The 14,789-nt window shown below is 40.5% G+C and overlaps 1 protein-coding gene across 1 annotated transcript in view; it reads right to left on the bottom strand.

The window, feature by feature from the left end:
* SV2C (synaptic vesicle glycoprotein 2C) overlaps nt 1–14,546 on the bottom strand; it is a 34,565-nt gene extending 20,019 nt beyond the window's left edge. Inside the window, exons 1-8 of the mRNA XM_049648888.1 lie at nt 14,375–14,546; nt 13,816–13,905; nt 11,192–11,302; nt 10,653–10,741; nt 6,758–6,916; nt 3,779–3,912; nt 1,999–2,295; nt 1,467–1,626 (exon numbers count right to left, since the gene is read on the bottom strand). Of these exons, the coding sequence (XP_049504845.1) occupies nt 1,467–1,626; nt 1,999–2,295; nt 3,779–3,912; nt 6,758–6,916; nt 10,653–10,741; nt 11,192–11,302; nt 13,816–13,905; nt 14,375–14,494 (1,160 nt within the window). The 5' untranslated portion in view covers nt 14,495–14,546. The remainder of the gene's footprint in view (nt 1–1,466; nt 1,627–1,998; nt 2,296–3,778; nt 3,913–6,757; nt 6,917–10,652; nt 10,742–11,191; nt 11,303–13,815; nt 13,906–14,374) is intronic.
* Nucleotides 14,547–14,789: the final 243 nt, after the last annotated feature.

The raw sequence follows: 14,789 nt of genomic DNA, 5'->3' as shown, positions 1-14,789 counted from the left end.
GGGAGAGGGAGAGGGAGAGGGAGAGGGAGAGGGAGAGGGAGAGGGAGAGGGAGAGGGAGAGGGAGGGAGAGAGATCCCAAGCAGGCTCTATGCCCAGTGTGGACTCCAATGTGGGGTTTGATCCCACGACCCTGGATCATGACTTGAGCCGAAATCAAGAGTCAGATGCTCAACTGACTGAGCCACCCAGGCACCCCAGGGTGTTATTTTAAATGTATAGTTTAATCTACCTCTGGGCCCTGTTTGCAAGATGAAGGGTTGATAAAAGAATACTCAATTAATACTGCAGAGTCTTAATGAGTCCTAATCTCTCTCTCTCTCTTTTGGCAGCACCCTCATCCTAAGGCCTTTGGCATTTGCCCCAGGAGCTCACTCACAAACGAGAATCAATGTTTGTTGAATGAATGAAGGAGATGCTTTATGTGGAGTACGTGGTTCCTTTCAGAGACTAAATATTCAATAGGAGGTTACTTAGAATAATATTTGATTAGACATCCATGAGAGTTTGAGATGTTCTTCAGGAGATGGGTATATACTTCCGCTAGTGTTCTATACACTCAGTGATAGATGTTCATGAAGAAGAAATCTAAGCTAGAGAGTCTGGACAGGCAGAGAATGTACCCCATTGGGGCCAGTAAACAAAAGGAGGGACTCGGGATCAGTTGAAAATTCTTACCCCAAATGTCTGCATAGTCCTAGAAAAATCCCTTCTCCACTTTGGAGTCCAGAGACTACTGACCCTATCCTCCAGCAGAAAGGGCTTCTGTGGTGACAAAGTATACATGAAATTAAAAAAGGCAGAGGCCATTTGTCTTTGCTCATGTCAAATGGAAAAACAGGGTTTCTATTCTTTCAGTTTTTCAACTGCTATAGCTCTACCCCCAAACTCTACCTTTTAGCCCCTTCTCTGATAAAGGTGTAGTCTTTTTGTCTCCACTTTGGGTCTGATGCATACTTTTCTTCTAATAGCAATCTGTGTTGTTGCTGTTGTTGTTGTAACTGGAATGTGCTGGGCTTCCCTCCAACAAACCAGGAAGGTCAAAAGATATGGTCTAGAGACTTCTGCGTGGTTGCTTAATACAGAGCTCATGTAGACACTTGCAAAGGAAGGTAAGGACCCTCTCAGGACTGATTAGCAACTCAAAATTTGGGTCAAAATGTGGGTTAAATCCTGCCCCTCACTGCTTCATTAAAGGTTCCTCCTATTGTTAGCCACCAAACTAAGTCATAGACACAATTAAATCCCTTCACCGGTTTCACTGCCTTATTATTTCTTCCACTAGCAACTATATTCCCCTACATTTTCTTTTTAAGAGATAGGAGTGAAAACTACAACCTCATAAACCAGATACTATTTTTGGATTTTCACTTCCTTTGGGAAATGACAGTTTGGCTTATATTCTATGACTTTTCAGTGGTCCCATGAAGCTCAGAGCACCTCTTCCTAGAGGCCCATTTTAACATACCTCCGGTCTGTGGGGTACAGTTCCACAGTGACCACATCAAGAGAGTTCCAGGCCGAGATGGTCAATCCATTATACAGACACAGCACGCCTACCATCATGGATTCACTGCTGCCCAACCAAAGGAAGAAACAGCTGATCCCTGAAAGCACCATAGAACCACCTGCCAATGAAGAACACAAAAGGCTGGAATGTTTCTCATCATCTTAGTAGACCAAGAACCTTGGGTCTTTGACATCTCTCAGCAAAAGTGAATCCCAAGGGGAAGGTGTAGGCTTGACTTCATAAAGCTCAGGTACAGGTATGTTCACCTGTATTAAAAGTTTGCCTCTTTAACAGCCTTCTAAACACAGCAAGCATGAAATGCACATCATCAATTACTCAGCTACTTAAGTGGAAAAATATACATTAGTCACACATAATTAGTTTTTCAGGCTGTTAACTCATGGAAGCTGCTCAAATAAAACGTAATTAGACATAATTTCTAGTCTTAATGAAAGGTCTTAAGGGATTTCTCCTCATCTCTGTGGGATGCAAATCCCTAAGAGGATAGGGAGGACAGTGGGAAACGGGCTCCCTGTGGATTGCAGGGGCAGCTCCTTTATTTTACATGAAACCAAGCACATACCCAGCATCGTTAAGCGCCCAATTCTGTCCATCAGGAGAGCAGACACGATGTTCCCTGGCAACACTGCCAGTGTCCCCAGGAAGTTGACAAAGTAAATCCAGTAGGCACTATAGTCATCATCAAAGGTAATCTGGCATCCCGTCTTGTTGTGAAAAAACAAGCAGTTGTGAAATTCGCTATCAACGAATTTATATGGCTCAAAATCTGTGGACACAAAGACAATTTATCAAGCTCTTTACAGTTCCACACCAGTATAAAAAAGCCTGTCAAGAATTCAGGAAAGAGTCATGGTATTGTAAACTCCTTGAGGGCTTCAAGGTCTGGCCAAAGCACAGGGACTGGTCTAGAACGTCACATTACAAAGTAGCCTGAATGAAGGTTATGTTTGTCGAATAAAGGAATAAATTAAAGAATCCACTTATTTTCTGATTTCTTATGGTTGGCCATTGTTAATTATGTTACTTGCTTACTTCTTTATAATGTTACTTCGTTCTAATTATCATGTTACATAAGGACTATCATTACAGTACTAATAGCTTCCCTACTACAATCACAAAAACAATTTGTTTCAGAATGCGCAGGAATCAGTCTTGTCGTTGCTATTTTATGGGCTCTGAGGCAAAGAAAAGGAACGGGACTTTCCCAGGAGGAGGTCCCAGGACCTCCCGTTGAGGTCAAAGTGGAGGAACATACAAAGGAACAAGAGTTCCTTACTGGAACCTTGTTGGAAGGTCACTGCTGAATTTTTTTTTTTTTCCTTGAACTTGGATCTGTTCAAGGAGCGGGTGCAGAGGGGTGGCTTCTGCTAAGAGACAGGGGGAATCAAAACTGTTGCTGTCCTTGCTCATCAAGATCTGCCTAAAAAGCTGGTCTTCCGAGGTTGATCGGGTTAGAAGACAGTGACAGCACTCTTTACAAAATCCCGAAGGCACCTGATTCCACTCTGATCTGGAGCCGGGCAGCATTGGCTCCTGTCTGAGCACCAAGAAGGCAGGGCTGCCAAGAGCGGAGCGCTTTACTCCCGCCAGTGTGGGGCTGTTATTTTGGACTCATAGGACAGATGGACCAGAGTGTAGGAGTGGGAAAGCATGAGCTTTGCAATCAGATAAAACTGGTTCCAAACGTTAACTGTTACTAGGTCTAAGAAGGCAGCCAAATTACTTAATTTTGCCAAGTTTCCACTATCATCTCAACAAATGAGATAATGAACATCTAATGATAGTGAGTAGGAACCAGCATACAGTAGGTGCTCTATCAGTGTTTCCACCTCCCCCTCCTATTTGTCCTGGTTAGTTTTCCAGACTCCATTTCATGGATTGCATTAAAAAGCTATCTGATTAAGCATGGCCATATGTGGTCCGTTTCTGTTAACTGAAGTTCAGGCATGATCACTTAAGTGGACATCAGAATATGAAACCAGGATTATCAAAACAAACAAACTACAGGTTAATTCTTCTCTTCAAAATTGCTCAAAGGATTTTTTTCAACTTTGAACTTCAGCAAATCCAACGGCATTAAATCTGACAGGAGACAAATAATGTAAGCTTAACCTGATTAAGGAAATTCATTCCTTTACACTTTAACATCTACTTTCCCCATAAGCCTCTGCCCACACAGGGGTATCCCGTTTCTGCCAAGAACTGGGCCATTTGAAGAGGCCCTAGGCAGGGCTAAGTAGCACACCTACCTGTGTTATCAAAAACAGTGTCAATAAATGTGCAGTTCTTGAAGTAGGTGTTGACTGAAGTCACATCCTTAAAGGTGCACTCCTTAAAAACTGAATCTTTGAAAGTTACGGATTTGAACTTGATCCCTAGAAATCTGCCCAACACACACAAAAAATTCTTATCAATGGTTATGTCCATCAGGGTTCAAAGTGAAGTCAAATGGGTTGAGAGATCTGATGCCCCATTTATAAACTCTCCATAAAGGACACTGGCCTTTGAATTTTCTAGGCTCTTAGCTTTCCCACCTTTTCCTCATACAGCCTGTCCTTCGGCTATCTCATTGCTCACCAATATGATTTTCCACCAGAAGAGATGGCATTCAAGATAACTTCATTAAGCCTTTGCAATGTTGGCATAAGATTTTGTGGAGTATCCTATTGACGGTAGAGTGTTTGGAGTTTACCTGTGGCTACTGATTCCTTATTTTTCAATCCTATCCTTTCGTTCCTGCTCATATGCCTTTATTCAAAAATTCTCTCTTTTGGGATTAAAGGCTCTAACTTGAGAATGTGCTCTCATGCTCACTATTAATGAAAGTCTGTTTGCCAGGCTAAAAACTCAAGACTTATTCATTCTAGTGTAGGGATTTTCAGTGATTCTGAAGAGAGGACATAATAATTCTACTTCATTTATGTGAGGAATGATTGACTCAAGGCTCAAGAAACTCATAAGTTACACTCATTTCCATGAATATTTTTCTTCTCACAGCCAACAGGTATTCCTTGAGCCAAGCAGACTGACTAGAGAGCTCTGCTCATTTTTGAAAACTTGTAGATGTTTCTGGGTGCTGCTGTGGGCAGGGATTATAGGTGGTGAACAGGATTAATAGTTATGATGATCCTAAACATCTTAGATGTCCGTGTTGGTCAGGACCTCTAGGAGACATAGATTGATAGTCATCAATGTGTCTTGGTAAGTTATTAAGAGACCATGAATGTATACTTAGCCAGTCACTGAGAAGAAAATGCTGGTTCAACTGTAGAAGAAGTTATTATACCAAATACCACTCCTAGTAGGAACAGAAAGGGTCTGAGCTGCCCAGGCAAGGAAGCTGACTGACTTAAGATCTATATATTCTTTAGTACTTCCAAAATTGTTCTCACCTTAATGCCTGATTGCATTCATCAGCTCAAAGTGCACTGTGGCCTAACAGATCGCCATCTTAAAAAGTAATCTTATATGAACCTCTACTCCAGGGGTCTAGAGTAAAACCATCTAAACTGTAAATTTTTCCATTAAAGAAGGGTAAGTAATGATGCATAGTAAGAATATTATCAATTTTCTGAAATAGAACTGAATTTAGAAAGGGGAAGCAATTTTTTAGGTTTTTTTTTTATGAGTGGATAATATATACATAGGGTACACAAGGTACAAAGATCAAAACATCAAAAAAGGATATAATAAGTCTTTCCCCACCCATTCCCAAGCCACCCAGTTCTTTTGCCCAGAGATAACCAGTGTAGCACAGGTTCTCGTGTGCTCTTCCAGGTTCTGTATATGGACTGCCCGCAGACAAGACAAGTTATTCTACACTTTTTGCTTTGTTTCATGATAGTCTACACCCCGGAGGTTATTCCATACCAGTACCATGGCACGGAAAAGAGTTGCCATTTTATGATACTGAATAGGAAAGCTATTTGGAAAAAATGAGTTAGCTGGTGGTATTTCACTTTTCCTAAAGGACAAACAAATAAATATTCTATCATCTTCTAAAATAAATATGTATGTTCTACAAGGATTTTAATACTATTAAACTTACTAATCGCTCTATGGCTAATGTAAAACATTTCTTAGTGATGACTGAATAGTTGGCTTAGAACTTCAACAAATATCATTTAAAATATGTCAGAGACACAAACGTATTAGACATTCTTAACAGAGTAACAATACTTTAAAATAAATGAAGTAAATTTTTACCCTCAATTAGAGAGCACTTGACTCTAAGGTTTTGGTGGAAAAACCAGTGCAGACTTGGGCTGGTATTTTATGTGGGAGAGTGAAGGTGATCCTACAGGGCTTGGCTAAGGATTAGGCCCCTCATGGAATTGCCAATTTAAACAATTATCTCCTAATTCATAATTCTCCCTTTCATTATACAGACCGTAAACATCCTATGGAATTCTTTCTTTTCCTTCCAAACTAGTTATGCCCTGGAGGACCTTGTTCAGTTTTTTAAAATTTTTACTTTTACTTTTACCACTTCTGCATTTGGGACAACTTCCTAAGAATGATGTTAACCAACAGGAGCTCATACCAGCAATTATTGGCTCAGACAACGACTGATGGAAACAATGACCTTGTCTGTATCTTTCCCTCCCTGAAAGAACGGACCAGAGCCACCTTCCTGAGCCAGTTCTCTCCCCTTATCAAGATGCATTCCAGATTCCATCTTCAAAAATGTCCTTTGCTAACTTATTCCATATTTTCAAAACCCTTAACTTTGGGAAACGATTCCTGTTCTCTGAGAGTCTTCCTGATACAATTTAATGCCAATTATTGATTTGGCAGAGGGAGAAGGAAGGGGTTCTGAAAAGTGGTCCCCTTTTTCAGGGATAGGAGACAGGCATCAAATGACACTTGACATTTCTTCTCTGGATTAAATTACACTATAACCCTTATTATTTTCTCACACTCTACGCTCTTCTCTTCCGTAACTTATTTTTGTTGCTTTCCAGGGTCTCTGTAAATTTTCTTTTTGTACCAGTCGATTCCCCTAAATAAATGTAAAGCAGCTGTTTCAGAAATAGTTTTAAGTAAAATACTTATATACATGTACTGTATCTTTAAAGCCCATTTGGAAGTTTTTAAGTTCAATTTGAAAACGACTAAGTACAAACTAAAACAAACAAACTGTGCATGCTTTAGTGCAGTGAAGGCCAATGAGAAATACATTTAGAAAGTTACATTTAGAAAGTTAAGTTATTTCAAAGTTTCTGGACCTGCCATTGTCGTATTCCGCTCCAATATGCAACTCATTTGCTATTGTCAAGTTAACAGTGAAATTTGAAAATTTTTCTCTCTCTATCTTTTCGATTGGCAACACATTCGACTGCAGATGTTTAATGACATCAGGGAACCAAACAGATAATCCATAGTATCTGCAACGACAAAAACAAGAGTGAGTTTGTAAAGGTGCCAGCATACCAGTGGCAATGACTGCCTCCCTGACATTTTCAGAGAGGTGGTGGTTCCTGGAGAAGCACTTCTGACTGTGACTGTCTCCCTGTAACATTAGGAATCATTAAACGGTAATCTGTATTGCCCCCTCCTCGCCATGGTGAAATCTGCAAAAATCAAACTAGAGAGACGACTTGACCTAGGGAACCTGAGATGTATAATTTCTGCACTCTTCCTTTGGAAAGGAACATGCAGCCTATATCAACCACATGGCATCCTGATGCTGAAGTTTTTCTCATCACCCCAGGCTTCAATGAGCAACCTTGTCTCCCAGTCTGCTTGTACTAACTCCTAGGATCCAAAATGTGAGTACCCTTAAAGAATGACCTCCTTACTAATGGGGAATATTTCTTGGTTTCTACACTACTGTGATCCTGCTAGTCTGAGGGCAGAGAACCATTTCTCAAGTGATTTGAGGCTGGGAAAAGGGACATGCAGGTTATTTCCCTCTAATGTATTATGCCTTACCTTCTAATGTATTATGCTAGCATATGACAACTAAGTCATGCGGCTGGGTTCTTCAGTACAACAGCTACTAACCACATGTGGGTACTGAGCAGTTGAAATGTGGCGAGTGCAATTGCTGGGTCATAGGGTAGTTCTATTTTTAACTTCTTGAGGAAACTTCACACTGTTTTCGAGAGTGGCTGCACCAGTTTGCACTCCCACCAACAGTGCAGGAAGATTCCCCCTTCTCCACATCCTTACCCTTGTTTCTTGTGTCGTTGATTTTAGCCCTTTTGACAGGTGTGAAATGGTATCTCATTGTAGTTTTGATTTGTATTTCCCTGATGATCAGTTATGGTACCTCTTCATGTGTCTGTTGGCCATATCTATATCTTCTTTAGAAAAATGTCTATGATCCAGCAAATTCACTACTAGGTATTTACCCACAGAATACAAAACTACTAATTCAAAGGGATACATGCAGCCTGATATTTATAGCAGCACTATCAACACACAAATTATGGAAGTAGCCCAAGTCCATTGACTGATGAATGGATTAAGAAGCCACACACACACACACACACTAAAACATTACTCAGCCTTAAAAAAAGAATGAAATCTTGCCATTTGCAATGTCGTGGATAGAGCTAAAGAGTATTATGATAAGTGAAATAAGTCAGTCAGACAAAGAAAGATACCATATGACTCCCCTCATATGTGAAATTTAAGAAACAAAACACAGGAATAAAGGAAAAAAAAAGAGGCAAACCAAGAAAAAGACTCATAACTGTAGAGAACAAACTGACGGTTACCAGAGGGGAGGTGGATGGGGGGATATGGGAAATGGGTTATGGGGATTAAGGAGGGCACTTGGCGAGATGAGCACCAGGTGTTTTACAGAAGTGTTGAATCATTATATTGTACACCTGAGACTAACACTATACTGTGTGTTAACTAACTGGAATTTGAAATAAAAACTTAAAAAAATAAAACAAAACAAGACATGTGGCTAGATCGAATGAGATGTGCTATACGTGCAAAATACCAAATTTGGAGACTTATGAAAAAAAGAACTTAAAATTAAGTCATTAATCATTTTTATATTGATTGCACATTGAAATTACACTATTTGGGGCATAATGAATTAAATAAAGTATTACAATTAATTTCACCTGTTTCCTTTTATTTTCTTTAGTGTGGCTGCTAGAAAATTTAAAACGACACATGTGACTTGCATTTCATTGCTGTTGGACAGTGCTGCTCTAAGATGGTGGTTCCCAAAGAAGGGTCTGAGGACCAGGAGCAGGCATCAGCATCGCCTGAAAACTTGTTGCAAACGCAAACTCTCAGGGGTCATGCAGACTGACTGCATCAGAAACTCTGGACAGGGAGCCCTCTAGGTGATTCTTCTGATGCACACTTACCTAAGCCTGAGTGACCCCATCTCTAATTTGCGAATGATGACAGTACTCGCCTGGTGGTTACTCAGGTTAAATGGGATGCCAAGGACCTAGCACATAGTGAGTGCTCAAAAGACTAGTTTTTATCATCATCGCTGTCATTAGGATTTCTCAAACATCTCTGCCTTGGGATTCCAGAGATTCCAAGCCCTTCTCTTCTTAGACCATGAATTAATTACTTAGTAAATCTAATGATTTAGAGCGGTGGCCACTAAATCAGAAATGACTCATGGATGCACCATCTATCACAATGCTTTTTACTCATATACACGGGACAAAAATCTTTAAAAATGGCAACAGTGACGGAAGCACACTACCCTGGAACATACATCATCAGTGACGTGGAGGAATTTCAGCCAATATTTTATTTATTCAGTAAACATTTACTGAACATCCACTAAATGCTAGGCACTATTTGACATTTCAGGGGTATTATAGGGGAACCATAAAGTTTAAAATGTGGTCAGTCATAAGTAACAAAATATAAACAAACCCGATATTACCATGTAAATCTCCACATTAAGAGTAGAACTTTCGACAGGCTTATTTTTGTACCTAGCCAAGTGTTTACCACATAGTAGGAACAAAATACCTGTTACTTTTCAGCCTTCTCTGCCTTCATAGATTAATGTGCCTTTTAGAACTTGAGTGGGAGTAACTTTACATATTCTGAACCAACCCTCCTAACTTGGAAATAAGGAAATAAAACTTGGGAGTGTCTTCAGGTCACAGAGCAGGATGAAATATTAGGTCTCCTGATCCACACTTCCCTCCTCTCTCCCTTTACCACACACCATGGCACTGCAAAAGATTGGTTATTTTGCAGTTTACTGTTTTAAGTCAGGGATGTTTAGAGATAGAACCTGGGGCATACATGTCGGGCTCCCCTAGGCACTAAGAGCCTATTGACCTAAAAGTGTAGGGCATTCTCTAACTGCCTCTTTTAAACAATAAACTAGGCAAAATAGAGTTGGACACAAATATTCTGAAACTATTAGCAAACAAAATTCTGGAATTTTCTTCCTACCTCCTCTTTTCTTAGAACACATATATGGTGGTTTTACTCATTTAGCAACTATTTATTGAGTGCTTACTATGTACCAGGGGGATATGGCAGTGAACAAAACAGCTTAAAAATCCCTGTTCTCCCAGAGCTTCCAGAGAGAGGGAGATGAGCTTTATTCTGTGCAGAATGAAGATACTTTTTGTATATTAGAAATGGAAGGTGCTTGGGGTGGGAGGGATAATAAGGCTGAGAAGGGGGTAGGAGGTACTGAGGGGCTGCAATTAAGATAAGTGCTTAGGGAAGGTGACCCTGAGAAGGTGACCTCTGAGCAAAGTCCCAAAAGAGGCGAGAAAATGAGCTGGACGGTATGTGGGGGCAGTGCCAAGGCAGTTCCCTAAGATGAGAGCAGTTCTGGCATGTTCGAGGAAAAGCAAAGAGATCAGTGAGGCTGGTGCCAAGCAAATGAGGAGAGAAGGGTGGAGAAGCCATGGGGAGCAAATCACCCATGGTCTCGTCGGGCTTTTCAAGCACTACTGGTTTTGCCACCCAGCTTTAGGACAAATAAAGGTAAGTCGTTTATAAAAACTATAATTGTCAGCAAATCTAAACTGGAAAAAAAAAAACACAAAACTTTCCTAGCACATTAACAGCATCAAACAGTATAAGAAAGGAAAGCAGTGTGACTGGGAGTTATAGGGTGGAAATGTACAGATTTCACTCACGAAGAATTTAAATATTACTTACCCAAAGGACAGGGTGAACCAAACAATTGTAAGCTTTATTGTATTATCCCTGACTGGGTAGTTGAAACATCTCATGAAAGTCAACCAAATCTGTGAAATACGCAAGAGTTAGTTTTCTTTCACAGTTAGCCAGCCAACCCACTCCCCAACCCCCTCCACCAGTTACAAAAACACTGAGTTTTCTTTCAACCAGATTCATTCCAACTTAAAATGTAAAACCTGAAGGCTGTAGGGAACCAAATACTGCAAGTTTCACCTTTTAGCTTCCTGCAGGCCAGTGGGCAAAGTAACCCAAGACCTCAGGGCACCCCATCCCAGCCAAGACTCCTTGCCTAGCACTTTTCCTTCCCAAAGATGGAATGTCTTGGCTAGCCTGCTTATCCCATGGGGATCCTTTTACCTGGCGCTAGTGCGGGAATTAGGTGACCTGGGCAGAAGTGGGCACAGCCCTACTCATGGAACTAGTGCAATCAATCCTGCTTCTGACCAACCTCAAATGCAACAGGTTGGGCAGCAAGTCAGGGCACACTTTTTACTTACTCCGTAGAGTTCTGTCCGGATCCGAACAAAACACCTCCGGTACCATGTTCCTGTGTCACTCTCAATTTCAATCAGTTCATCTATTTGTTTTGGGGTTTTGATTCTGTTTACCTGTAAAGAGTGACACAGGGTAAGTGATGAGTTCTCTTCTCTGAAGGCTTATAATTTGTTTTGAAAGAAGCAAAACCCAACTCCCACAGAAAGTATATAATCACTCCATTCATATATGAGACTATTGGCACAAGTATACAGATCCCAACACAACCTAAAAGAAGCGAATGAAAGGGAGTACCATAGAGTAAAGGGGAAGAACAAGTAGCAATGGAATAATATGAAACCAAAATACCCTTCTTTGAATCTTAACCACAAAGGCACACATTAGCAGATAAAACATTCAGAGAGATTAGCTTCTGGATTAAGAATTATTTTGCTTGGAAGAGTCCAGGCCAGATGGCTTTCCAGGGGAATTCTACCAAACATTTAAGGAAGAGTTAACACCTATTCTCTTGAAGCTGTTCCAAAAAATAGAAATGGAAGGAAAACTCCTAAGCTCTTTCTATGAAGCCAGCATTACCTTGATTCCAAAACCAGACAGAGACCCCATGAAAAAGGAGAACTATAGACCAATTTCCCTGATGAACATGGATGCAAAAATCCTCAACAAGATATTAGCCAACCGGATCCAACAGTACATTAAAAAGTTATTCACCACGACCAAGTGGGATTTATACCTGGGATGCAGGGCTGGTTCAATATTCACAAAATAATTAATGTGATTCATCACATCAATAAAAGAAAGGACAAGAACCATATAATCCTCTCAATAGATGCAGAGAAAGCATTGGACAAAATACAGCATCTTGTCTTGATAAAAACCCTCATGAAAGTAGGGATAGAAGGAACATACCTCGAGATCATAAAAGCCATATATGAATGACTCAATGCTAATACCATACTCAATGGGGAAAAACAGAGAGCTTTCCCCCTAAGGTCAGGAATGAGACAGGGATGTCCACTCTCGTCACTGTTATTCAATATAGTATTGGAAGTCTTAGCCTCTGCAATCAGACAACATAAAGAAATAAAAGGCATTCAAATCAGCCAGGAGGAGGTCAAACTTTCACTCTTCACAGATGACATGATACTCTATATGGAAAACCCAAAAGATTCCACTAAAAAACTGCTAGAATTGATTCATGAATTCAGCAAAGTTGCAGGATATAAAATCAACGCACAGAAATCGGTTGCATTCCTATACACCAACAATGAAGCAACAGAAAGAGAAATCAAGGAATCGATCCCATTTACAATTGCACCAAAAACTGTAACTCAGGAATAAATCTAACCAAAGAGTTGAAAAATCTATACACTGAAAACTATAGAAAGCTTATGAAAGAAGTTGAAAAAAGACACCAAAAAAATGGAAAAAGATTCCATGCCCCTGGATAGGAAGAACAAATATTGTTAAAATGTCAATACTGCCCACAGCAATCTACATATTCAATGCAATCCCTATCAAAATAACACCATCATTCTTCACAGAGCTAGAACAAATAATCCTAAAATTTGTCTGAAACCAGAAAAGACACTGAATAGCCAAAGCGATCTTGAAAAAGAAAACCAAAGCAGGAGGCATCACAATCCCGGACTTCAAGCTCTACTACAAAGCTGTAATCATCAAGACAGTATGGTACTGGCACAAGAACAGACACTCAGATCAATGGAACAGAATAGAGAACCCATAAATGGACCCACAAACGTATGACCAACTAATCTCTGACAAAGCAGGAAAGAATATCCAATGGAATAAAGACAGTCTCTTCAGCAAGTGGTACTGGGAAAACTGGACAGCGACATGCAGAAGAATGAATCTGGACCACTTCCTTATACCATACACAAAAATAAACTCAAAATTGGTGAAAGACCTATATGTAAGACAGGAAGCCATCAAAAGACCTATTGTTGACATCATTTATAAGACACTGAAGATCTTATTTACGTTCACCTCATGTCTTATGATATGTCTGCCTAAACCTCTTTCAGATAAAACATTATTAGTCAAATTGTATATGACTGCATATGTAAAAAGATTTAAAAACCATAGTTCCTTCAAAAAATTCCATGCATCCAATTTTCAGTAATTAAAAAAAATTTTTTTAGTTTATTTTTGAGAGAGAGAGAGAGAGAGAGAGAGAGAGACAGACAGTGTGAGCAGGGGAGGGGTGGAGAGAGAGGAAGGCACAGAATCTGAAGCAGGTTGCAGGCTCCAAGCTGTCAGTACACAGCCCGATGCGGGCTCGAACCCACAAACCGTGAGATCATGACCTGAGCCGAAGTTGGCACTTAACCAACTGACCCACCCAGGTGCCCCTAATTTTTAATAATTTAGACCAGCATTCCCCATTGAGAATAAATTTTGTAACTAGACGATGGAAGAGCATTCCATGCAGAGTGAACAGTACTCACAAGGGCAGTAAGCGCAACACGTCTCAGTGAAACAGAAATATGAGGAATTCAAAGATAAGCGTAGCTGGTGCAGAGAGAGAAAAATCCACAATCTGGCCTTTTCAGGAAAGGTTTCCTGGCCCCTGGCGTAGAGGATTCTCTGAGAAGCAAGTACTCACCGAGAATACTTTCTCAGGCTGACCTCGCGCTCTCATGTTTGTATCATGAATTAACTTCAGAATCATCCAAGCTTCATCATGTTTTCCAACCTAAGAGATGCAAATAGACAGTGAGGTGCGAAAAGATGAAACACTTATGCTCCCTGATTTTCCCATAACCATCTTGTGTTGTCAGATCAAATTGGGTGTAACTGTGCAAATGGGATATCCCACTGGATATCCTTAAGGACATTAGCAGTTCAGTGGATGGGTGGACCTGTAACTATAAATAGCATCTTTGGCTGCTAAAATTTCATGTATAAAAAAATAAGACATCTTCTCTTCACTAAGTGAAAAGTTACTTGCTTCGGGAGGAACATTAGTGCTTTCTGGCCACGAGAAAACTTTTTCACACACTGATCCTTTAAAAGCATATCCCCATGAAGCCAACCCCTCCATGGTTCCATAGCAGCAAGGGAAAACGTACCTCCTAAAGAGGTAGACACACTTTCCTAGAATTCGCAAGGAACTCTTTCCAACATATGTAGCTTCCTTGAATATTTGTAGTTATAGGTGTTACCTCTAACAAGAACCGTGGGCTTTCAGGCATGAATGTGAGGGCCACCACTGAGGAGACACAGGGGAGCGCACAGACTATCACGAACACACGCCAACTATGAAACTGGTAGGCTGATCCCATGCTGAAGCTCCATCCTGGAAAAGGAAGAAGAGAAGAGTGAAGGACAGTGACCCTCAGACTGCCTTCTGGGAAAGCGAGGACCCCGCCATCATCGTGGGTATCCACACTGCAAATTTATTAATCAAGTCTTAATAGAGAAGAACGACCCAACGTGAGGATTAGCCACAGTGACCAGCTCAAGTACACAACCACTGATAGGAGTGGTGAAAGAAAAACCAAAGGGGTCAGGGCTTAAGTATGGGGATGCATGTGTGCTTCTGTACAACCAAATTCCAAAGGCCATGATGAATTTGGA

The sequence above is a fragment of the Panthera uncia genome (assembly GCF_023721935.1).
Source record: "Panthera uncia isolate 11264 chromosome A1 unlocalized genomic scaffold, Puncia_PCG_1.0 HiC_scaffold_17, whole genome shotgun sequence".
Taxonomy (NCBI): domain Eukaryota; kingdom Metazoa; phylum Chordata; class Mammalia; order Carnivora; family Felidae; genus Panthera; species Panthera uncia.
The sequence above is the reverse complement of the archived record's forward strand: the minus strand, read 5'-3'. Positions and strand labels throughout refer to the sequence as shown.